The sequence below is a fragment of the Fukomys damarensis genome, unplaced genomic scaffold (assembly GCF_012274545.1).
Source record: "Fukomys damarensis isolate Sample0158 unplaced genomic scaffold, DMR_v1.0_HiC HiC_scaffold_25, whole genome shotgun sequence".
NCBI lineage: Eukaryota > Metazoa > Chordata > Mammalia > Rodentia > Bathyergidae > Fukomys > Fukomys damarensis.
In genome coordinates, this window is record NW_022900937.1 from 15472348 (window position 1) to 15498744 (window position 26397).

General features: G+C 45.1%; 1 protein-coding gene across 5 annotated transcripts in view; it reads left to right on the forward strand.

The window, feature by feature from the left end:
• Usp3 (ubiquitin specific peptidase 3) overlaps positions 1-26397 on the forward strand; it is a 125445-nt gene that overhangs the window by 7247 nt on the left and 91801 nt on the right. For 3 of the 5 annotated variants that reach the window (XM_033756030.1, XM_033756032.1, XM_033756034.1), the window contains exon 2: positions 163-257. In XM_033756030.1, the coding sequence (XP_033611921.1) occupies positions 248-257 (10 nt within the window). In that variant the 5' untranslated portion in view covers positions 163-247. The remainder of the gene's footprint in view (positions 1-162; positions 258-26397) is intronic. The other 2 variants (XM_033756031.1, XM_033756033.1) reach the window with 1 other exon arrangement.

Genomic DNA, 26397 nt, shown 5'->3' on the forward strand with positions numbered 1-26397 from the left:
CAAAAAAAAAAAAAAAAAAAAAAAGTGGCACATAGAAGAAAAGAGGAAAGAATTTCTGTCGTGCTTTGTTTCCCTCCTCAGTTCAGCTTCATAGCACAAATTGTATGTATGTTTGAGATATGACAAAAAACAATGAATGTTAAAATTTTAATGTTATTACAGTAGAAGACACATTGCCAGCGATCCCCTCCAAGTGGCACCCCACAGTTCCAGCATAGCATCGCATCCTTCCTGCCACCCTCTGGGAATGCGCTTTTGTGAGTCTTTAGTTGTACTTCTACGGTTGCTTCAATGTCCTGAATTGATTTGAAATGTTTACCTTTCCTGGTCTATTTTTACCTTGGGGAAGCGCCGGAAGTTGTGTGTGCCAGATCCGGAGTTTAAGGTAGATGAGGACGTACCTTTTTTTTTTTTTTTTTTTTTTTTTTTTTTTTGTACCAGGGATTGAACTCCAGTCATTGATCTTGCAAGGCAGGTGGCAGAACCACTGAGCTGAATGCCCAGCCCCCATGTTTTTATGAGCCTGACTTTCCATTTGAATGCACTTGGCCGCAGAATTCACCATATTTTTGTGAGTGTGTGAGTGTGTGTGTGTGTGTGTGTGGTTTTTTTCGAGACAGGGTCTAGTCTATATTTCAGGCTATCCTTGAACTAACTGTGTAGCCCGGCCTGGCCTAGAACTCACGGTGATCCTCCTGCCTCAGCCTTCCAAGTGCTGGGAGTAGAGGCGTGTGCCACTATACCTGGATTCACCATATTTTTTTAATTACAATTCCTAGTGACAGTCACGGAAGAGGCCTTCCAGAACTGCTTCAAAAATGGCAAGAACGATAGGATGTATGTTGGAAGAGAGAGGGAGCGTTTTGAGGGGTAATTAATGACAATATGTCTTTTTCTGTAATAAATTGTTTTAATATCAATACTATTTTGATCATCCCTTGTATATCTGTATCCTCCTCACCTTCAGGATGTGGATTTCATCTTGTTTTGCCTTCTCCGTGATCTCTCTGTGATGCACTCAGGAATTAATTAGCTAGCTGAAGAGTAAACTCCAGGGACCTCCCAGTCCTGGGTTCCCAACTTCCTGCCAAGGCCTCCGTGTCTGTGAGTGACACAGGGGTGGCCACAGCACCTGCGACTGCTGGATTTCTGTCCTGCACTCCAAGGCCAGTGTTGGAGGAGGATGAGTGAGGCCACAGGCGACTCTCCTGTGCGCGGGTTCCTTCTCGATGTGATTGCCTTATACGAGGCAGGTGTTTCATCGCCAGGGCAACCAGGGCAGGATGTACAGATATCCACAGAGAAGCACCACTTTGAATTTGACTTTCTTTTGTTAAACTCCCACCAGACTCGAATTTGTGGTTGTAAGAATGTGAAATTCTTCCATTCTGCTGGGGTTTTCTTCTTCGTCTTCTTTTATCTCTTTCCAAGGTCTGGTTGACATGTAGCATTAGTCCTTCCTGCAGTTTATTAGCATAACTAGTTTTATTTTTTCCAGCTCACCCTCATGCCTTTTTTTTTTTTGTTCCCCGTCTTATGATCCACATTGCTCACTGAAAACAGATGAGTATATTTTTGAACGTATATCAGAAACCAACTGGAATGTCAGAAATCGGAAACTTCCATCAGAGAAAATGCTTAAGGGGACTGACTGCGTTAATGACTGTTGGCGCCCCTCCACCTCCTTGCGATCTGCTTCTTCCCCTCAGTTTCTCTTCCCGCCTCAGTTCCCTTCCACCGAGGTGTGAGAGGAGGTTTGTCCCTCTCCCCGGTGACACAGGTCTCATCAGTTCCTCGATTCTTCCCGTCACATCCCATCGCTTGCCCCAGTTAAAACATCCGCTAATTAGGCTCTATTTTTGGAAGTATGTCACTGGCGAAGTGGTTTCCTGGGAGTTGAGCCAGAGCCCTTTAAACACACTTGCCCTGCCCAGCCCTGAGACTTAGTTGTTGAGATAAATGAATTGAAACGCGTGAGGCTGAGGCAGGAGGATCACCACAGCTGGATGGCGTAGTCACTTAGACTTGCAGAGATCCTGTTTCAAAAGAAAAAATAAAATGAGCTCTGGATATAGCTCAGTGTGAAAAGAGATCTAACTGGACAGAATCCAGCTTCGTTTGATGAACAAGCGATGTAGCAGCTACACACCCCTCAGCCACAACCTGCCTGGTCCTGGGAGTCAGGGGAGGAAGCCACGGCCCAGGGCCCTTCTGTTGGGCCAAGTAATTCCCTGCTTAGTTCATTGTTCTGTGGAGATTCACATTGGTCTCACATGGTCACTACCTTTTTATAGGAGTTAAAAATATGTAATTTTTCTATTTAGTGAAAAATTTAAAAAAGTAGTTTCTACTCTCAAGGAACCCCCAGTCTTGGGGTGTGGGTGGAAATCACACCCCTCTTCCCTCCGTGGTTCAACCCACCAAGAAACGGACTCAGGAGTGAGATCGGCTCAAAGCATCGGCTTATTACTCACAAAACCGGATGGGAGATTGTGGAGTGTCCCCTTGGCCTGGCTGGGTGTGTGCAAACCAGGGAGTCCCTGCTGGCCTGGCCCTTCCTGCCTAGTGGAGAAGGGGAAGGACAGAAAGCCTAAAAGGACAGGTAGACCTGGGACCTTCCTTCTGGGGACATGGAGAGAAGGTCCCCTGGCTGAAGACCCTGAGACCCAAGTTGCGGGGCAGGAGGTCCAGAGCCAGTGAGCTGCCCACAGAGATCTCCTGCAGCTGCAGTGTGATGGAAGGGTCCTGCGGCTCTGCAAGGCAGATGGGGGATGTGGATTAGAAGACACTAAGGGAGCATTGACATTGTTAAGCTGGGGACCCTGACCATCAGGGGTCCAGAGCCCCACGGGACAGGCTTGGCCCTGCTCTGCATGCCAAGGCTGTGTTACCCAAAAGTCAGGGCATGGTGAGCCAAGTGAGGTGGGGCCGGAAGGGGTAGTTGCAGGGCGTGGGCTGGTTAGGAGCATGGAGAACCTTTTGACTGTGGTCTCCCCGGGTGTTGGAGTATCAATTCCAGCTACTGGTTTCTGGGCAAGCACAAGGTGACACAGGAAGCTCTGTCCACCTGACCCTCAGGAGGACAAGGCTGGGCTGTATGACCATCAGGTGACTTGGGTTTGTGACCTGACTGCCTGGCCCAGATGCTTGATTTGGAGCAGGAGGAGAAGTCACATTCAGGGAGCACTGGGTCCTGCATATCAGGGTCCTGCTTTGATTGTGTTTAATCTCAGCCCTGTGAGGTGGGCATTAATATGGCCAATTCACAGGTGAGGGAGGAGCTCGAGGGTCAGGGAGGGTAAGAGCTTACCCAAAGTCATGCAGAGGTTAGGAGTTGACATTGTGACATTAAAATTTAGATCTCTTCACCCTCAAAGCCATGCCTTTGCATTTTACTGCCTACCCTCTCCAGGCCTCAGTTTACCCTTCTGTAAAATGGGAACAACATCTGCAGATTTGTTGTGAGAACTGACTGTATAGCCTAGGACAGCGGTTGACTCTCCCCTCCCCTTCCTTCCCAGTGCCAGGCTGCACCCCTGCGGTACCCATGTGCATCTTTCTGGGTTTGGCTGTACTCAGTTAATCACAACAAGGGCTAGACCTTGACTTGTATATACTTTGAGCTACATAGTTTGTTTCATATCATTTATTGGCTCGCATTTCTTTTATTTCTTTATTTATATATATATTTTTGGTACCGGGGATCAAACTTGGGACCTTGCGCTTGTGAGGCAGAATCCCTGAGCTAAATCCCCAGCCCTGGTTTATATTTCTGATCATTACATTTTTCTCTTCACCCAGAAGCTGTAGGGGCTGCCCACCTCTCTCCTTGCTTCTTCTCTGTTGCTCTCGGCTCTCCTGAGGTTCACACCTTTGAGGGATTCAAAGCCAGCTGTTTACCACTAGCAGTAACTGTAAGAAACCAGCCTGGAACCACAGAGCAATGAGCTCCAGGGAAAGAAACACCCCAGCCTTCCAGAAGGGACCCTACCGCTGTGCTGTCCTCTGTCAGGTGGGAGATCTGGGGCTTGGCTGGGGTGCCTTTAAGGGGTCAGTGGCTCCTCTGTCTGCCAGGCTGCTTTATAGCCTGCCCTTTCAGTAGGGTTTGGGTTCTGTTCAACTCAATGTGATTCCTTTCAACATTGTACCAGGAGCTTAGTTTAGTTGTGCAGTCCCCAGTGTAGGGGACTGAATCATCAGAGGTTTTACTCCTTATAGATGGACAGGTACCTATACCCTGACACCAGGTAGTCCCACTCCTGGGTACACACCCTCAGGAAGTGGCTCTCAAAATTCTTGCTTTCCAGACTCTTACACTCCTAAAAGTTATCAGAAACCCCAAAGAGCTTTTGTTTACATACGTTATAGCCATCAGAAAGCCAAGTTACTATGAATTCAAGACCTTAATCGACACTTGTGATTCATTAAATGGGCAGCACCTCATTTTATAAAGCAGAATGTGTGTTCCTATGAACTTCACTCTACAGACAAAAAAGGAAAATAAACAAGCAGATAGGTCCTTTCAAATTTACTTTTCTTGTGAAGGTCAAAGCAGAGAGAACTTCCCTAGTATGCCAGTTAAAACTGGTATTTTCTGAGATTTGCCTATTCTCTTTCTTTCTTTCTTTCCTGATTTCTTAGAACATCTGATAAACCTTACTTTTTCTACTTTAGTTTTGGCTTGTAATAAACAACCTTGCCATGAGTGACTCCATTTTGATTTTGTCTATTGGGCAATAATGCAAGGAGCTCAGTCCAACCAGTGGCCTCCTAAAATTTCATTTTGCACATCTATCAAAATGTGATACATTAGAAATTAAAAGTGAAGGGCCAGGGCCAGGGATGTAGCTCAGTGGCACCATGCCTGCCTGGCAAGTGCAGGGTCCTGAGTTTGATTCCTAGTATGAAAGAAAGAAAGAGGGGGGGGAAGAAGGGAGGAAGAACTTAAAACTGAAAAATAAATATAATATTTGTTAATCAATTTAAAAATAAAAGTAGGGCCAGGGACTTAGCTCAGTGGTTCCACCACCTGCCTTGCAAGTGCAAGGACCCGAGTTCGATCCCCGGTACCAAAAAAATAAATAAATAAATAAATAAATAAATAATCAGTGGTTCCACCACCTGCCTTGCAAGTGCAAGGACCCGAGTTCGATCCCCGGTACCAAAAAAATAAATAAATAAATAAATAAATAAATAAATAAATAAATAAATAAATAAATAAATAAAAGTAAACATAACACGTTAACACAATATATTTTATGAAAAACAATTTTATATTTCAATTTAGGACAATAAATGGAATTGTTTTACACTTTGCAAATCTCTGTTGTCTAGTCTGCTACAAGACAACTGGAATCTCTACTTGTATTTAAATATTGCCATATGTTGTTTTGGATGAAGTGAGGAAAATCCAGCCTCACATAAAACCATAATTGGAAGAGAGAGGAATATTTTAATAGTCTTTTTGCAATAATTATGGATGTGTCATGCAACCTCTAGAAAATTCCACAGCGTACACCTGACAGAATGAGTGACTATTATTATAAAAATAATTTGAACCTTGCGAACTCTGTGAAAGAGCCTGGGGAACCCCTGTGGATCCTCGTATCTTACTTTTAAAACTGCTGTCTCCGTGACCTTCTTGCATATAGTATAAGATTGTGCATCGTAGACTTACTTAAGACAGGGAAATACAGAAAAAAAACCAAATATTGGCAAGCATCCACAGTATGCATAAATGAATCATGGTTCATTCATACAGTTTAACTGCAGTGAAAATCGACTCTTCTCCCCACCTTTGCACATGAAAAGTTTATGTATTAATAGCGTCCTTGAGCTTTGACTGAGTAATCCATTGACTGGTGTACACTAGAGTATTAACTAAAGCTCGGTGCAGCGAAGGATCAATGAATGAACACGCCAAGAACCTATGAATGGAGGGGCAAAGACAGAGCCACTTAACTTCCTGTTGTGACTTATGTCTTGTCAACCTCTTCCTCAGCTGGAGCCGTTTCATATTCTGAAGCATTCGACATTGGGCTAATGATTAGAAAATAGAACTTCCTGTTTTAAATGATGTTTACGCTGCCGCAAAATACTTTGCAAACAGTAGGATTTGATAAACACAAGTCCACGCAGAATCCAGCGAATTTATAAAGGACCCTTGGAAACTTGGAAGCACAAATCTCAAACAAGTACATTATGTACTTAAAACTGGGATTTCTTTGCTGGAGTACAAACATTTCAAGGCAAAATATTTGTATACTTGTGATCCCTGGTCAGGAAGGAAAAAGGAACAATGAAGAAATCCACAGAAGCCAAGTAGGTCACTGAAATTACTCATATGTGTGCGTAATCCTGAAGGCTGTAGGTTCTGTGGATGGAATTGTTTTGCAAGGGCTCCACCCGCCACCGCCACCACCCCACCCACATGCACACCTGCCCACATGAGTGGCTGTCCCATACCAAGGTGCCGATCGCATCGTCACAGTGGCCAAAGATGACTGAGTTAGGCAGGACCTCCCGTAGGACGTGTGCCTCTGTACTTCAAGCAGACACCTGCGTCCAGAGGCTCTTCCCCAGCCTCCTTAGCCGATTTTGTACATATTCCACTATTGGACTATGTTATTGCAGTTTGGAGATACTAAATAGTAACAGTTTCCCCCAAACTGTTCCCATTTTCTAGCGTTCCTGTATTGCCAACACCACCCCCAGAGCTCTTCCTTCCTTTGCCGAACTGGTGCAGATAACCAGATGCCAGCTCACTATGGGGAGGCTGTAGCTTCTTCTCAGGAGAAACTCACCTAAAGAAAGGCTGGAAAGAGAAACACTTGAAGTCACCGAAGTGAACAGTGAGATTTCTGGCTGGTTACCTTGCAGTGAAGGCTTTTGATCAATAATCCTACATTCCTTCATTCCTTTACATTCTCTCTCACACATAGATTTGTCAGTTTTTTTTAATATGAGACTCTTAATTAAAATCCACCCAAAATGACAAAGCTGAAGAAAGTGTCTAATTTAAAAGACGACCATTAGAACAAATAGGCCAAGCACAGTGCTGCACACCTGTAATCTCAACTACTTAGGAGGCTGAGACAGGAAGATCAAAGTTCAAGGCCAGCCTGGGCAACTTGGCAAGACCCTATCTCAAAACAAAAAATAAAGAGGAGCTGGGCATGGCGACACATGCTTATAACCACAGCACTCTGGGAAGTTGAGGCAGGAGGATTAGAAGTTCAGGCCTGACCTGGGCAACTTAGTGACCCTGTGAAACCTTGTCTCGAAATAAAATTGTTAAAGAACAATCTGGAAATGTAGCTCTGTGCAAAGGTTCTGGGTTCAATGCATAGGACTGCAAAAAAATAAGCAAATGAAAATGAACTCAGAGAAAGTAGAAATACATAGAGAAGAGGAGAAGAAAGAGATACCCTATAGTTAATCCTGGAGAGAAAAAGACAAAAGAATGCATCCGTGAAACAAGAGCAGGATGCTGTAAAAGAGCATTCAGAAAACAAAGGTAATAGCATCTGGACAGCTGTGACTTGCATTTACAAGGCAAAATAGTATAAACACCAAACATTGGTGATTGTTCTAGCCACACGGCAAAGACAGGAAGAAAGAAAGAAAGACTGGCAAGGACTGGGTGAGGAGCATAAAGAGCTAAATCCTCAGTCAGGAAATAATGTCTAAAACTGAGAAGTCATAATAAAGAAATGAAAACATACTAATGTTAGTACATGCGTCCATATCAGAAGAATAAGAAAGGTAGAAATGTGCCTCTGGAGAGTGGAAAATAGAGGAATTGTTTTTCATGCTGGATGTACAGAACTACTTGATTCTTTAAATAATGCCATGAGTGACTTCGATTAATAAATAACAAAATTTTTAAAATTATAAAACTAAAATAAATATTAATATTCCCAGCATGTAAAAATGACCCTCAAAGCCTTTAAAGATAGTTGCTTTGCAAAGTCATAGTCATAAATCCATAATAAAAGGTAAACACTGAAAATCAGTTTCACTGAAAATCTTGTGACGCAGCTGCATGTGGAACCCAGGAAGGTGGCAAGTGTGTGTGAGCGTGCAATAGTATGCAGACAGTGCTGGCCTTTGGTGTGCACCCATTATTTCGCAAGTGTGAGAATTCCCTTTAGAGTAAAAAGAAAGCAGAGAAAAAATATAGATGCATATTCAAGTTCCAAAGTTCCTATTAGGATAATCACCTTTAGATAAGACTAAAATTCCTGAATACTGTATCCACGAAACTTCTGTCCTTACACGAGGGATAGATGTACTGCATACCTATAGAGGGTTAGTATTGCAAGCTGTTGGCTTTGATTCTTTTTAAAACTGATCTGTGAGAAATGAGACAGTAGGGCTGGAGATTTAGCTCAGTGGCACCAGCGCCTGCCTGGCAAGTGCAAGGTCCTGAGTCTGATCCCTGATTCCACCAAAAAAAAGAAAGAAAATAGGTTGAACACCAAAATATATCATGTAGAGGTACAAGATCCCAATGACAAATGTAACTGTATTGTTTGCTTTAAATGTACCAATAAAAAATGGGGAAAAAAAAGAAAAGAGGTTGAACACAAAGCCATAATTCAAACTGGTATTTCCATTCAGGCAAAAAACTCAACAGAACGTGACTTAATGTTGAAATCAGATGTTTAGCATTCTTTTGCTTCATCCTTGAAAAATTATTCAGGAAGCAGAAGTTGAGAAAAATCTATATTTTGGTAGTTCGTCCTGAATCAATATCTGACTTCTCACACATCAAGGAATTTCACTCTTCCTTTACTATATTTTGACTTCCAAAAGATACTTTGAATTTGGAAGTATTTACATGGATGACTTCATAAAAGTGAGTGAAGACTTACACTAACAAATAAAATACTACTAGGTAAGAAACAAGGCAGATAAACCAATGAGGAAAAATGCAGGAATAGACTCAAGTGTATATGAGAAAGTAATACTTAATAAAGTTGGCCTTTCAAACTAAAGGAAAAAGCAAGGGCTATTCAGTAAATGGTATCAATATGATTGGCTAAACACTTTTCATCTGAGAAAAACATTTTAAATTATATTTCTACTTCATTCCTTACTCTAAAACAAGTTCCAGATGAGTAAAAGTCTAAATTTCAAACATGAAACCATGAAAACATAGGAAGAAGATATCACTGAATATTTTTACAATCTCAGAATGAAGAAATTCTGTTTAAGCATGCGAAGAAATACATGAGCCGTAAGACAAAAATAGATAAATTTGAGTATATAAAACTTTAAAAGTTTCTGAGCAATATAAGCATATAAACAAAGGTAAAGCCAAACTAATGAAAATCATTGCCACATATATGATAGGTGATTGCCTATGACAGGTAACATACACGACAGGTAATTTCCTTAATATGCAAAGAGTTCTTACAAGTCAGTAAAAGCCAGATTATATTACATCATTCAAAGTCCACTTAGGAAAAGAGAAATCATACTAGGGATCATAAGCAGGGGGGTTTAATGCATAGACCTGCTTATGTAGATGTCGAAGGGCAGCGAGAGAACACTGAGATACCAAACATTCATAGCAGCTGGGAGTAGCTATGGTGCCTGTTCTAGAGCAGGGTGTTACCGGGGGAGTTATAAGAACCTAAGAGGGAAGAGGTGGTCTCCAGGAGCCTAATGCTCTGCTCCCAGCCTCTGGGGAGCTACACTGAGGGCCCAGTGTTGGATGCCTTAAAAAATATCTGGGCTCTGAAAGGCACGGGGAACAGAGAGCAAATCCCTCTCCCCCTCTGCTTTCCGTGCCCTGCCAGTAGTTTCCATCCCCGAACCTAATAGGAAACCTGCCCTGAAGGAGTCCTAGCATCAAAAAGCAAAATATAAAAGGATGAGCTTGGAGCTGAAAGAAAATAAGAGAACAAACCACACACCAAGAAAAGGGGTCAGAGACCATGGCCATGAGTATCGACATCGAGTTGCTTCTTCTTTGGTAACAAACTGAGTTCCAGCAAGGATGTCACTTATGCACAGATCATGTTGAGTCCTGAACAGAGCTCGGCAGAGAAGCTGGTTCCCCTTTTCATAATTCGCTGAATCCCACAACCTCCCACTATATGCCTTCATGCTCATGGCTGATGCACCCCAAAGTAGCCATGGCAACCCCAGGACTGGGGCTGTAGAAGAGTCAAGCACCATTAAGCAAATTGGAAATGTGTACTTCCTCTGGCATGAAAATGAAAGCATTTCTAAAGGCACCATGAGGGCACTGGGTAAGCTGGCAGCGGCTCCCACATCTGCACAGACCCCATCCACAGGGCCCTTATTATCTCTCCTTGGAGGGAGGGCCAACTGGCCTCAGAATGCCCCTCTGTTCACATAGGTTGATATTGGCAAGTGGAAGAGTAGGGAAAGCAGTAGGAAACACTAAGCTTCACGTTACAGCAAGGGTCTCCAGAGCTCTGCAGAGACGGGCTTTGGCATATTCCGTGTATGTACTGTATTGGTTTTCTATTGGGACTGTAACAAATTACCACGAACTCCAAGCAACACACATTTATTATTTTGCAGTTCTGTAGGTCAAAAGTTTGACACTGGACTAAGCTGACTAGAATCAAAGTGTGGGCAGGGCTGTGTCCCCTTCCGGAAGCTCTAGGAAAGAAGGCTCACTGCCTTTTCCAGCTTGGCTCTTGGCCGTTTGTCTTCAAATCCAGCCGTGGTGTCTCGCTCCAACCAGCCTTCCATAATCCCATACCCTCTGGCTCTATTCTGCCCCCTTCTTTCACTTTTAAGGACCTTTGTAATTGCCTTGGTTTTCCCAAAATAATCCAAGATTGTCTCCGTGTTTTAAACTCATCTGATGAGCAAACTCACTTCCACCTGCAATCCAAACTGACCTTTGCCAAGTAACCTCACACTTTCTAGAATTAGGTAGTGAGCTTATGTAGGAGGCCAGTAGTCTCTGTACCACAGCAGGGACAGTCACAACTTGCACAAATTCTTCAGCATCCAGAAGGACCCAGCATCCCAGTGTTTTGCGGGGTGGAAAGGCAGCTTTCGGTAATCTATCACTAGAATGTTCTGTTACTTCCACCCAGGCTGATGTCCACCTCTGAACTCAAATGTCAAAATCTGGTTCAGAAAAAAAAAAAAAGCACAAGAGAAAATAAAAAGGAGAACAGCAAATACAGGAAAAGGAACATAAATGGTCAATAAATACAAGGAGAAGCTGGGGATTTAGCTCAGCGGTTCGGTAGCCTGCCTTGCAAGCGCAAGGACCCGAGTTCAATCCCCAGTACCAAAAATAAAAAACAAAACAAAACAACAACAACAACAACAAAAATACAAGGAGAAAATTTTAACGCTTCTCTAGAGGTCATAAAAATTTTAAACAATGAGACATGATTTTTCACTTATTAAATTTGCAAACATTTAAAATGAAATAACCTACTCAATGCTGGCAAGGAGACATAGAGATGTTGTCTCAGGCCCTGATGTGAGAGGCAACCAGATGTGCTGCATTTCTGGAAAATAATTATAGTGTGGGCTGTTTGTTGTGTTTTCGTGGTTCTGGGGATCAAACCCAGGGTCATATGCATGCTAAGTAAGTGCTACTACATCCTCAGCCCTTTTAAAAGTTATATTTTCAGACAGGGTTTCACTGTATTTCCCAGGCTGGTCTTGACCTTGTGATCTTCTAGCCTCAGCCTCCCTGAGTAGCTGGAATCATAGCCATGCACCACTGTGCCTGGATACGACATGTATTAAGGACCTTAGAAGAGCTACATTCTTCACCCAAAAAAGTCCAATTCTAAAAAAATTAACCTAAGAAAATAATCAGAAGTCCCTAATTATTTTATAAAGACATTCAGAACATCATTTAAAGAATTGGAAATTAAGCCAGGAATGATAGCACGCACCTGAAATCCCACCACTCTGGGAGGCTGAGGCAGGAGAATCACAAATTTGAGCCAAGGCAGGGCAACTCAGCAACCTAGCAAGACTGTGTCTCAAAAAGAAGGGCTGAGGGTGTAGCTCAGTGTGAATTCTCACTTAAAAACAAAAGAAGTAAAAGGAAATAACTTAAAATCTGTAACCATGAATAATCAAATCAATTACAGTGCATCGATACAGTGAAATTTTAAACAGTTATTTTATAAAACCTTTTTCACGCTGGGTATGTAGCTCAGTGACAGAGCACTTGCCTCACATAAATGAGGCCCTGGGTGCTGATTCTTGCCTTTGTATTCAGGGAAGGAGCTGGGAGAAAAACTGGCTTTTTTTTTTTTCCCCTCATTGAGTTTATTGGTACATTTTAGGTATACAGTACAGTTACATTCATCATTGGAATCTTGTGCCTTTACATGACAGGGCTTGATTCTCATTTTTTCCCCTTGTCCCTGACCTCCCTTCACTCCCTTCTCCCCTCCCCCTTTACAAACACTTCATTTCCATTTTTTCATTTTCTCATATTTTTTTTAAGAACTGGCTTTTTGTTGAATATCTTTTATTTATTCATTTAGTTTATTATGATCAAATACACACGGCATCGAATTTACCATTGTAACTGTTTTAAAGTGTACAGTTCAGTGACAGCTCAGTCGCAGTGCTGAGCAGCCATCCCCGCTCTCTGATTTCAGGACAGTTTTCATGGCCCAAAGCAGAGCCCATGCTCCATGGCAGTCACTTCCTGTAGGAAGTAAGTAACTTCCTATCCCATCCCCCTGGCCACCCTTAACCTGCTGTCTGTCTCCGTGGATTTTTCTCTTCTGAATATTTCTTTCTTTCTAAAATTTATTTTATTTTTTAAAATTCTGTAACAAAATAATAAGAGAATAACAACGGTCTACTATATATTGTTATCTTCAAAGTAGTTACTCAGAGTAGAAGGCATAGACCAAAAAGATTCTTACAACCAAGAAACATAGTAACTTTCTTTTCAGCAATCTAAAATAAGCCAGCAGTATAAATGGAACAAATTAGCATATATGTTAACGTATTTTGGAAACAAAATCTGTATTACTTTGGGGGCGTATTAAACTTCCCTTCCCATTTATGTCTCTTCTGATTTGCTCTTTGTACGTACATGAAAAGCAAGGACATAGTGTGTCACCTTCTGTGTGTGGCGTCTTCCGGTTAGCGTTCTCAAGGGTCCCTGGAGAATGTTTCAGCTTCCCCCTGCTCGGAGAAACCCCATTCTGAATATATCAGTTTTTGACGTTTGGTTGTTTCCCCTTTTGGCAATCCAGACCAGTGCTGCTAATAAGCATCGTTTACAAGAAAGAAGTCCTTGTCTGAACACCTGTTTTCAATTCTGTTAAATATCTACCTAACAATGGAATTTCCAGGGCCGTCTGATAATTGCTGAGAGCCCGTAGTGACTTTTGAATATTGTACCACATGCATATATTACCTAACCAAAGAAATTTGATTATTTTAATAAAAATAAGAGCTAAATGTATTGTTTTAAAAATCAGAGTGTAGCAACCCCACAGAATCATCACTGGGTCAGTAAATGGTCACGAGGCCTAAAAGAAACCAAGGTGTAGGAAGTGAAAAACAGAATCCAGTTTTTAAATATGACTCAGAACCAGTAGGGCTTCAGACTACAAATGCTCCCTGTCATTACGTGTTCCAGCAGCAGCATTGCCCTGGCGAGCGTGGGAAGGGCTGTGAGATTGTTTTCTCTGCCCGTGTTGCTGAAAAAGCGAAAGTGGTAATTAAAGCCGGTTTCAATGCGTGATAACGTTGACTTGGTCTGAGGGTTGCAGCGCCCCCCACGTTACCTGCTCTGTGCAGTACCACAGATGTCCTCCAGGGGGCGAGCGCGAGAGCGACCGGGGTCCCCAGCGGACCTCTGCGCGGGTGGCCTCGGGCCAGCGGAAGAAACACTACTACAACCAGTCCAGGGCTGGAAAGTTACTTGGGAAATGCATCTCTTGCACTTTATTTTTATAACCAGGAGAATGACTCGCCCAGTAGCTGCTGATGATCGCAGGCTACGGGCAGGAAGTAGAACTCGGCTGTGTGGCAACGCGCAGGGCGAGTAGAGAGGTTTTCCACGCCCGGAGCTCCTTCCCGCCTGCACCATCCGGCCCCCCACGGTAATTTCACCTTCTGAGCCTGCTTCGTTATCTGCCTGCTGGGTCTAAGGACAACCACGTAAGGCTGAGGCGACAGAGGTCGTGTACATACAAGACCTCAATGCCTGGCGCGTGGCAGGTCCTCAGCACATATTGTCACGTGGCTCATGGCCTTCCTGTCCCATGCGCGTTCTCACACCTAGAGGGCAGACCCGAGGGAATGGAGATGAGGGTTTAGGGTGCTAGTGCTACTCCTCTGGGGTGACAAGATCCTCTGGGAATGGCGACAGATGTCCTCAGAACCCAGGGCTATTATGGATCCACCGCAGCTGCTTCCCCCTCCATCTTGTTCCTGCCTCCCCTCCCACAGCTCTGGGACAGTGGCTGATTTGACTGTTTCCAGTACAGTTGCTCTTGATTCCCTACATCGAGTCAACCATGTATGGGGAATTTTTAAAACATTGTGCCTGAGACAACCCGGAGAAGGAACAACTCTAGGGACAGAGTGCACATCTGTGGTCACCAGAGGTGTGAGTGGGGAGTGACTACCAAAGGAACCTGAGGGTGATTTATTGTTTTGTCTTGTGTCTGTTTGTTTTATTTTGAGCCTTTTGGGGTTGAATCAAGGGCCTTCCATACGCTAGACAAGTACTCTACCACTGAACTACAGCCCACGTCTTTTACATTTTATGTTTAATTTTGAGACAGGGTCTCACTGATTAAACAGCTTGACCCCAAACTTGCCATCTTCCTGCCTCAGCCTCCCAAGAAGCTAGGATTATAGGCATGCACCACACCTGGCCCAGGGGGATTCTTCAGAGTGACAGAAGTGTTGTATGTTGACTGTGTAGCTCCATGACAGAGAAGGGGGAGGGTGAAGGGCTTTTTAAATAGTCAAAATCTTAAATGCAGACAGACAAGAAGATAGGGACAGTTGGATAAACTCAAGAAGGCCAGCAGTAGGCTCCAGTTTTAGAGCTGGGAAATGGGGGCAGAAAAAACATTGTGTCTGTACTGAACAGCTACAGACTTTTCTTGTGGTTACAGTGTAACAACTGTTTACATAGTAGCAGCGTTCAGGAGGATGTTGTCGATTATATGCAAATGCTATACCATTTTGCATTTAAACAGAAGGCTTGAATACCTGCGGATTTTGGAATTTTGGGGGTCCTAGAGAGATTTCCTTCAGAGGCTGAGGGTGACCTTAATACTAGCTAAGGAGAACTATTGTTTATACCAAGCTATGCAATGATCATGCGTATCACCAAACACTTCAGAGTTATGTGCTAGTAAATTTTCTTTCACTGTGTAAGCAATTCAGCTCATGTTTTCTCAGTTTCATAATTTACTTTTTTGTTTTGTTTTGTTTTTTGAGACAGGGTCTCACCATGTAGTTGAGACTGACCTGGAACTCACTATGTAGCCCAGGCTGGTCTCGAACTCACAGTGATCCTCCTACCTCAGCCTCCCGAGTGCTGGGATTACAGGTGTGCGCCACCACGCCTGGCCATAATTTACCTCTTATATGGAATAAGACTTTTAAATGTTTGATTGTAAATTATAATTCTTATTTTATTAGAAGGTGGCAGAGTGGAGATGGGGCTAAAATATACTTTTACATATTAAAAATGTTGCTATACAGACTGAGTATATAGCTCAGTGGTAGAGCACATGCTTTGTTTAAGCTTCAATCCCCAGCCCCCAACAAACAGTTGCTATAGTATACAAAATGGGAACATAGAGAAAGAAAAATCTCCCACAATTCCATCATTCAACCACTGTTAGTATTTTTTAATGGATTTTTAAAACTTTTTGAGACATGTTCTCGCTAAGTTGCTGAATTACCCAGACTGGGGATCAAACTTGTGATCTTGATCCTCCTGCCTCAGCCTCCCTAGGGACTGAGATTACAGTTGTATGTATCGCCACACCCATTAACATTTCTTATTTTAAAAATCAGGTGTCCAAGTTAGAGCCCTGGTACACAACAAAACAAAACAAAACCAGGCCTCAGTACCTAACAATGCTATTAGTTCACTCATCAAACATTTCCCAAACGTGCCTAACACTGGTGTACAAAGATAAATCAGACAGGGTTCTTTCTAGGGAGTTGAGCTCTTTCCTATCACATTTTCAACTTTCAAATGCCTCTTCCAAATGGTGCTACTCATTGCAGAGAAGCCTTTAAAAGGCGATCTGATGGATTAGGGCAGCGTGGGAGGCATGCCTGGTGAGGGGAGGACCAGCAAGGAGCCTGCTGATTTGGCTGGAGAAGCAAGCCGTGCTGGGTATCGTGAATTGCCCCCACAGGCAGTGTAAATGCTGGAGTTTGGTCCTTAGAGTAGCTCTCAAATTGCATCACCCTCTGCCTCCTTTCTTCTACACTTAAGAAAAAAAAGTTATCTGTGTAGATGTCAATCTCTGACTGAGTTTTCAAGATCTAATTCTTCCGTTGCCCTCTTCTTTGAACACTGCTTTCCACTTAATTGAGAAATTGCATGAGTGCATTTTCTCTTCCCAGGTGACTTTCACGGGTCTCTGCCCCTCCTCGGTCTGATTTCTTCAGCACTTAGATGAGAATCTGGTACAGACTGTGTGCAGCGAGAGATCTTGCATGGATGAATTTCCCCTTTGGAGTTTAGCTGACCCTTCAGCCTTCCCATCAGTGATACTGGGCCAGGCTTATTTCCTTCTGCTTCTTCTTTTTTTTTTTTTTTGGTACCGGGGATCGAACTCGGGTCCTCGCGCTTGCAAGGCAGGCCACCGCACCGCTGAGCTAAATCCCCGGCCCCCTTCTGCTTCTTTTGATCCCTGTGAGTTTCCAGGTGCCAGGTGCTACCTCCTGGGGTGTCTCACTGCTCCCCAGCCTCCTGTGGTGTGGAAGAGGCTAGAGATCTTTTAGGGAAGAGGAAGAGAGTGCCTGCCTGGCTGGCCAGGGCTCAAAAGAGCAGGCCGATCAAGTCACAGCCCACTTATCTTAGACCTTCTCCAACTCCCAGAGGTTCTACCAGTGGGAAAATCTGAGTACCATTTACACAGTGCTCCGCCTGCCCTGGCACTGATGAGCTCCAGTCAGGCAAGGTGTGAGGTGGGGCTCCCATTTGACCCGAGGACAAGTAGGAACCACATTTTCTAATCAAATCCACTTTTATCTGTATGTTGATGCCTGCCTCATATCATAGAAAACTGTCACATGGAACTGTCATAGAAAACCAAGACAAAAACCCAGCTGAAGCTCCCCGTGGTAGTGCGTACCTGTAATCCCAGTACTATGGGAGGCCGAGGCAGGAGCATGGCAAGTTTAAACCCAGCCTGGACAATTTAATGAATTAGTGAGACCCCATGTCAAATTTTAAAACTTTAAAAAATGGGGATGTACCTCAGTGCAAAGGCCTTGGGTTCACTGCACAGTACTACAAAACAACAACAAGAACAACCATAATAAAATAAGACCCTGCCTGGAAATGAGCATCCTGTTTTCACGGGGCTGGGGACAGAACCCAGGGTCTGTGTGTGCCAGGCGATTGCCCTGCCACTCAGCCACTCCTCAGCCCCATCTCTGTCTCTGAATGTGAATATTCTGGAAGACTCCTCCCCAGTAACCCATTTCAGGGGTTACTGGGAAAGTAAAAGCTCCAAAGTGTGTGGGATTAGGAAAATAAGTGCTCTCACTCCTATAAATGCAGACTGGGTCCTGACTTTGAAACTCTTCTTAAAGGAAATACAGATGATTTTTTTTTCCCTCAAGGGCAGTAAAAATGCAGTGCCATTGAGAACCAACTGCCTGAGACATTCCATTCGCGGGGCTGTTTGTGATTCAGTTGTGAGAGATAAGTGATGACAAGCTCATCAGGACATCAGCCCAGACAGGTCCGCTTGTACTTACCTGTAGAGTCAGTGACAGAGCAGGATGGACTCACCTTAGGACGCACGGGAAGGGTGCGTGGAAAATCATCCTGCCCATAGGTCTCCTCCAGCGTGCCAAACCCAGCTCAGTGGAGTTGGGAAGCCCTGGGCTTGGGAGATAGGAAAGCTGTCTGGCTGTGAGAGCCCAAGCAGTTTCCTTAGTCTCTCTGAGAAGCAGGTTCCTCATATGTGAAATGTGGACGAGGGAAAGAATAGTATCCCCCTTTCAGGATTTGTCTCAAGAATGCACAGAAAGTCTTCCGAAGAGTGTCTGGCTGCGTGCTCACAAGGACAGGGATGATCATTATGGTCACCGTGAGTACGTCGCCGAGGTTCTGGGGTGCTGTGGACGCCTTCTAGAGATTCTTTCCAGATCCTTGTTGTCCTGAACAAAGAAATGGTCAAAAAATGTGCAAAGGGCCTCGAGGTTTTACGTTTATTAAAGGTAAGAGAAGAACCACGCTCCGTAGGGTGCGATTGGACCGCTGAAAGAGCCTGCGGTAGCCAGGAGCTTACGTGAGGCTGACGTCAGGTCTAGGCCAGCCTCACAAAAACATGCTTGGCCTTGTACCAGAAGAAGTGGAGACAGCACGTTCTGACTGGTCCCTGTTGCAGGGATGAGCCTCATGTGTCCTGGATGTCTGTGACTGACAAGTCTGCTGCCTCTGTTAGGTACAGAGGCTCAGAGAAGGTAGGTAACTTGCTTTAGGACACACAGCTGGGAGTCAAACTCATCCCTGAGGGGGAATCGCTTTAGGATTTATATTTTTAATGCTACTTCTGTGATAATCTATGGTACAAACTTCAGTGGAATCAAAAGCATGTACAGCACAGAATAACTCCCCTCCCTCCTCTTCCCCTTGTGCAGAACCAGCGGCTGTTTGGTTTCTGGTTGTAACCTTCCAGAGCCAGCTTTCTGGTAAGCTTTTCACTGAGAATATGAATTTCTTTATCAGGGTAATATAATCCGCTGAGTTGCTCGAGTGTGCCAGCCTCTCTGCCGTGGGGCCACTGCTGCCTTTGGAGGGCTCCCTGGCTCGAGTTGGAGGTTATTTATAGCGGGACCTGCTAGACTGTCTGCTGCATCCTGTGCTTTACCCCTGTGGGCAGCGCTAGCCCCGGAGAAGCAGCTGGCACATTTTGTGTGCAGGGGGCGGGGAGCAAAAAAGGTGCATTAAAAAAAATCCTCTTCTCCAGCTTGGCCCTGCAGGAACTCTGGCAAGCAAGGAGCACAGTGGCAGCAGGAGCTGGCACCTGACCCTCTCAGCTTTCTAGTGGCTCTGCCCAAAGGTCCCTCCGGAAGTTCACTGTCCATGAGTCCTTGGTCTTCCTGGTCTCTATCTCCGTTTTGAAAACTCTCTTGCTCCACAGGGGACAGAAAGGCCCAAGTGTTCTGAGGCCCTTTCCTCACTTTCCCGCCATCTTTCTTCAGACGGGATGTAATGTTAAATACTTTTTTTTTTTCTCTGCTGCTGCCAGAAAATATGTATAACCAGGTCAACCACAGCAGAACTTTCTTAATGACTTAATTATAAAATATACTTACAACCTTTAGTGTGATTACACAAATGCATACATTATGGGAACTGACAACTTCAGGAAATGGCTCTGATAACAGCACCTGAATCCTCATTTTTTTCCCCAAATACTAAGCACTCGTAAAGGAAATAGATCAAGAAGCAGCTGTTGCTCCTCCCATTTCATAGACGGACACTCAGGAGAGGTAGGCTGTGGCCTGTAGTCACACAGCAGGTCACTTCTCCTTCTTTCCTGTGCACCAGCAGCTCACCAAAGGACATGGGGCTGTGAAAATCGATGTTCTAGATGCTTGCGAAAGTTATTTTCTGGTCAGCTAAACTGTCAGGTCAGATTAAGTTTAGGACAGAAGAGGGGGAGGCATACCTGAGAGTTCTCTAAGACTAGGATGCTTTTCCCCGTCATAATTCTACTTAATTCAGAGCCCTTTGCTCTGGGTGAGTTGTAAGCTGCTCAAGGACACAGTCTTTGGGGACCCAGTCAAAATAGGGGTGCATGCATGTGCATACTTGTGTGTGTAGGGATCATATCTGCTCTCTGCATCTCACCCTGGCTTTTTTGTGTACATCAAGGTCTACCCTGTGATTTTAATTTGCATTTTGCAGATGTAACTCAGTGGTAGAGCACTTGCCTAGCATGCACAGGGCCCTGGGTTCAAACCCCAGCGCTAAAAAAAAAAAAAAAACAACCCCAAAACAATAAAAACAAAACATCAGGTGACTACTGCAGTTGAACATCTTAAAAATGTTTAGCAATTGTTAGTTTCTGTCTTCCTGTTCTTTCTCCCCCTTTGACCCTTGGCATAGTGTGATCCTGAAAGTTGTCGGTCCCTGAGGCCCAGACTCCTCTGTGTTGGCAGTTCTGTCATAGACCCGCACCGCTCAGTCTCACCCTTCCATTCCCTTGCACCTGACCCTCCAGCCAGACTGACACTGCCAGATCTTCTCCGAGCCTCTGAGCATCTGCAAGTACTATTCCCTGTGTGCGGGACATGGTGTCCCTTTCCTCACCCCGACTTCACACACTTTACCTGAATCCCAGGCCATGTGTCACTTCCTCCAGGAAGCCTTACTTGATGCTTGCCTGGCTTAGCTGCCCTTTGTTTGTGGCTAAGCAACACCCTGCACTTCCCCTCCTAGCATTTATCACACTGTGTTGCAATTGCCTGTTTGCTGGCTGGTTTCTCTTGAACCTTCCACCATCCCTTGGCGGGTAAAACATGGCTGCTCAGTTTTATATCACAAAGTTTAGTGTATCAGTGACGTTAGTTGAATGACTGACTGCGTCCAGATCCCCTTTATCCAGTGATAACTCTAACCTTCGGTTCCAGTGACACTAGAATCAATTATCTCAGGCCATCCCCACCCCCTCTCACATCAGTTGTCCTAATTGCCAAGGTCTCATGGAAGCAGACATTTGAGGGTATATTGCACTGATGGCGAACCTATGGCACGTGTGCCAAAGTGGGCTGTTTGTATTAGTGAAAGCTCTAAGAGGTTCGCCATCATTGTTCCAGTGTATGCCAAGCCCTAAGCCAGGCTATCTACATGGATGTCATTTTCACAACCAAAAGGCTTCAAGCTTCTAGTCTAGGCAGTGCTATGAAACTCAGAGGCTTAGTTGTCCAATCAGGTGATTAAGAGCAGGAGAAAGTAAGTGATGTCACAGTGCTCTCTATCTTGATAGTGGCAAAGGATGTCAGCAGAGCAAGACCCATGCAGCACTGAGCTCTAAGCCAGTGTCTCTTCTATCCTTGACATGTGCAAGAGTACAGACAGATTTGTTGAAAAAAATGAAGCTGGGAGTGATAGCACACACCTGTAATCCCAGCACTTGGGAGGCTGAGGCGGGAGGATCGCTGCTAGTTTGAGACCAGCCTGGACCACACAGTGAGTTCCAGGACGGTCTGAACTACATACTGAGACCCTGTCTCAAAAAAAAGAAGAAGAAGAAATGAATGTGGAAGAAGGAACACAAAGTGAAGCTCACAGTGAAGCTGAGAGGGAAATGAGGGAAACTTAGAAGACCCACGTTTCTTTCTCAGCCTCACTTAGTGTAATTCTTTCCTTTCCTGCATGTGTTATAAAGCCTAACTGGACACTAAAGTATCTGTGGCGTGGGCAGCTATATACAGCACCAGCCAACGCTGATCCTTGTGATTTCTGCTCAGATTTCATAGATCAAAAATAGCCACACCTCGCTACAAGGGAAGCTGAGAAAGTTCTGTTTGTGAACTCCTGAGGAAAGGAAGATAGGTCTGGACGCAGTGTTAGTGATCTTGGCCACAGCACACAAGCATGGTCTTTCCTCTGCCAGGGTCACTGGGCGGCCATGAGCTATCACAGATTCCATGGTGCTCTCTCTGGAAAGGACCCCTTCGTTCAAGCCCCTGATTTTACAAATGAGAAGACTTGCACCCAGGGGAGGCAGTGTCTCCTTCATAGCCTGAAGGTAGTTTGGTGCTAGAATCTGGTACTTTATCTGCAAAGTGGGTCTTTAAACAAGCAAACCTCATCTTCACAAAAGGAGTTTTCAGTGACAAAGGGGAAGTGAAAGCAAACACAAATTAAGATGTTGATGAGATAATTACTACAGTGCTACTGAACAGAAATGATTCTCTTCTCAGAAGGCTCTTTTGTGTCCTGTGGTTCCTAAGAGTCTGCATCTTTAGGAACTTCAACTTCCCCATTAAATACTGCAAAATCATTTAGATGACCACATGTGGGTGGAGTGAAACTTTGGCTTCTTTGATAAAAGAACAATTACTAATTGTGAAGATTTGTGCAAGTATTTAACTTTCTTTAAACTTTCATTCTCTCATTGGAAAAATGAAGGTGGTAATTACCTCCCAGTGCTCAAAGAAGAAATGAAAACCATCAGGCATAGTATCTGGTACCTCTTTGGGACCTCGTAAGTGGAACTTTCTATCTTAAATAGTGGAGGTCCTTTCTCTGGATAACTAGGAGATTATTACACATATCTGTTGCTATAATCTCCCCTCAGAGGGACACTTCCAACAGCAATCAACAAATAGAACCAGCTTTATTATCTGCTATTGCTAACCTGGTGCTGAAAATCCACAGCTGAAAATAAAAACACTTGTTTCTGAGGGGGAATGAAATGTGAACAGAAAATAACAGCACCATGTGACAAGCTGCAGGGACAGAACAGGAGGACGGGACAAGGGAGAAGATTTCAAGTTTGCTTGGGTGGGTGATAGGGAAAGAGAAAGAGCTGGCCCAGGAAAACAGGCCAGGACGGGAGGACAGAGAAGAATGAGGAACAGCTGTTTTTTTTGTGTGTGTCATGGGGATCAAACTCAGGACCTTGAGCTGGTGAGGCCGGTACAGCATCACTGAGCTAAATCCCCGGCCCACCCCGAGGAAGAGCATTTTGTAACGTGAAGGAACTTTTAGGCATAGCTGGAACAGTTTTTATTTTTTTTAAAAAAAAAAGGGAGGAGGATTGGTGACAGGGACCACAGTGGGTTTGGGATTTCATCCCATCAGAGATGGCCAGGCAAGGATTTTGAGCAAGGAAGTGTAGTGGGAAAGCCGTGGCGAGACTAGTGTTCCTGAGTGGGAAAGTAAGTTGGGTGGTTGCTGAAGCCCAAGCTACCCTGATTGTTTTGCGTGTGTGTGTGTGTGTGCTGGAGACTGAACCCAGGCTTTTGCACATGTGTACACCACCATGGAGCTATACACCACTCACTACCCTTATTTTATTTAGTCATTCCACAAATGGTAACCAAGGGCCTGCCTTGTACCAAGGTGTATTCCAGGAACTGGAAATGAGGCAACTAACAAGACTGGCAAGGTCTCTTATCTCAGAAGAGATGGATAATAGATAAAGAAGTAAACAAGCAAGGAAGTATCAGATAAGTGCTACCAGGGAAACGAAACCAGGTGACAGAGGAGTCCCTGTGAGCCTGCTCCCTCCACGCCCAACACTTGTGAATACTTACAAGCAAGCCTTCCCTTGATCTAACTTAGGTTTTCTAAGCAGTCTTTTCTCCTAGCAAAATCTCTACTGTAAATAATTAAACCAACTCTCCGGGTGCTTCCAAAGTGCCTGTCTGAGTAGGAACAGTCCCAGCTATTGTCCCCCACGGCCTGGTCAGCCTGGTAATTCTGGCTTGGGGACCACGGAGTCTGAGTGATGACCCAAGTGTTAAAGTTTGAAGGAAGCTGTAACAACCTTGAGAGGTTTTCTGACCATGATCTGATCTTCCTTTCCTCACTCCCACCCACCGTGGGGATATGTGACAGCGTGGTTGGAAGTGTGCATTTATCTCCCGTGAAAATGTACACTTTAAAACTAGGCATGCTGTTGCCTGCAGGTACCCCGGGGTCCCTGCCCTGAGCTCACGGACCTCCAGGGGCCGGTGGGGGAATCTCTGGGCCTCCGTGGTGTGGTGCGGGAACGCAAGGTGGTCTCCACCGCGATCGGGTGAGAGGGGATTAAGTCACAGCTCCTCACGGCCAGAGATGCCGGCCAAGCACAAAAAAAGCGAACGTCCTATTAACCGCAGAAACCAGGGCTAAGAAGGCAGGTGCACTCCGTAGTCTTCCCTCCTTTGACACATTTCACTCCTTGGTTTGTTTGTTTGTTTTTCTTACAATGAAAACTTTCACAGACACAGGAAAGTTTGTTGTTTTAAGGCACTCTAGGGAAAGCCCTAGGGAAGCCTCTGATTTTGCACGCTGCTTCTTTGGGCTGCGTGATACAGGCTAACCCACCCCCACCCCCACCCCCCGGGGTGACTATGGCAGTCGGGGATGAGTAAGTTAGGGCTCCTGCTCCAAAGTGTTTTCATTCTAGTTCAGGAGAGAAGGTACTTATTAAAAAATTAAAGCAGTTCAAACCTTACAAGTTACCGTCACATTTCTGTTCCTTTCAAAATCATACAGTCAGAACTGAAAGCAAATGCAGGGATCTTGGGGGGGAGATGAATACCTGACCTATACTGGGCTATTCCTGAACTCCTGTCTTCCTAGACGTTGCTAATCCGTCACTCACCCATTCATTCATCTGTTGAACACTTTGGTATTGGACACCCTCCATGTTCTGCACTTTATGTTAGAAAGAAGCGGGAAACCAGACAGACTTGTTTGCTACCCTTAAGGATCTCCTCCGGAAGGCAGACATTAAACAAATAATTGCATGCATGAAGAGTGTTTCATAAAGGCAGAGTGGGGGCAGTGGAGGGCATCACCCTCTGGGTGGTCACCCGGGTTGGAGCAGGGTCAGGAAAGGCCTCCAGGGGGAAGTGATGTCTAAAGAGGTTTAGGGGGCTGGGAAACAGCTTCTACGGGGTGGGGGGGAAATCAGGCCCCAGTGGTAAAGATAGCGTGAGTCAGAGCATCTCCTGGCTAAGTGAGGGGCTGTGGGTACTAAAGGTGGAGTAGGTGTCCAGAGGTAAAGAGAAGATTTGTTGAGCCAGGCCTTAAAGATAAATAGGTTGACAGAGGAGATGGGTGGGAGAGTTTGAGGGGACAGCTGTTACTGTCTCTATCCCCCCTCCCGGGGAAGCAGCTTTTACCTGTTATTTTTTTTTTAATGTGTTTTTATCTGGAACCTACTACCATACATGGAGGTACGTCTCCTGGCTTCTTGTATCTTCCTTTCCACATAAATGTTATTCTTCCAGTTTTACAGAGAATGAAAAAGGCTTGTGAGGACTCTGCTAAGCAGGTGACAGACAAGAGCCAAGACTTGAAGGTTTGTTTGCCTGGCGGCCTGGACTGGTCACTCCCCACAGCTGCTCGCTTCCTTAATAGGTCTGAGTCGAGCTGTAACAGCAATCGAACACAGCTGGGAAAGCAGCAGGAGCTTTAAGCAATCTGAAATAGTATGGGGGAAAGAGTTGGGCAGAGATGCCCCAGGTAGGTGGATACCGTGAGGCTGAGGACTGTGAGAGTGGAGGTAGGCAAGAGAGAAAAATGACCAAGGAGTGACACTGGGCCACCCCAGGACTTCACTTCCTGGAGCTGCCCTGCTTGAACTACTACCCGTTGTCGTCGGGATTAATCATTTCCCGACCTTGCATCCTCCTCAAGCCCTGCCCACAGGATTGCCACATCAGTCTTTCCCTTCCCCTTGCTGGCCTTCTGGCCCTGAGGTTTCTTCCAGGGTTTTCCAAAGAGCCCCAACTTGGCGGGAGGGTTTGTAAGAGCCCCTGACATCCTCCAGGGCTGTCCCGGTGAGGTCGGAGGCTGTCTCGTGTTAATTGGGACCTGAGCAGCTCCCTGAGGCCTGCCTGCCGCCCCACCCTTTCTGAGAAGAGGTCAGGGGCTGGGGAATCCATTCTCGGCATGGATTAAGGAATCACAGACTTGGTTTCCCTGCAGTAAAAGGGGAGGACAGTTAACAGCAGCCGGTAGGGTGGAGAGGCTTGAAGGAGGGAGGCGTCGAGGCACTGGGGGACAGTGGTGAGTGCCAACACGTTAGACTCCTGCCCCTTTTATCATCTGGTAAAGGGGACCTCGGCTCAGCAAACCAGGTTATGTTTATTTCACTTAAATTTCCAGCGGCGAGTGAGGCATGAAAAGCCCGATGGCGTGCTCGAGATGAAGCAGAAAGTGAGTCAGTGGCAAGGTTGGACTCCAAGTGTCCGGGCGTCCTCGCGGGCCAAGGCCACGTGGTCAGCACCCGGAAGACGCTGGGTCGCACCTGCGGCAGCGAGGATACTAAGTCAGGGGCCTGGGCCAGGCCCTGAATCCCTCCGAGCTCGCCTCTCCTTTTTTCTTCTTTATACTTTGCCATGTAGTCAAGATTTTCTACCACCAAGCCTCTGTATAGTGAAAGCTTCATATAGGTTTTACTGCGTGAAACGCAAGATCGCAGTAAACGCAGCGGAACGGACCGGCTCGCCCGGACTGGG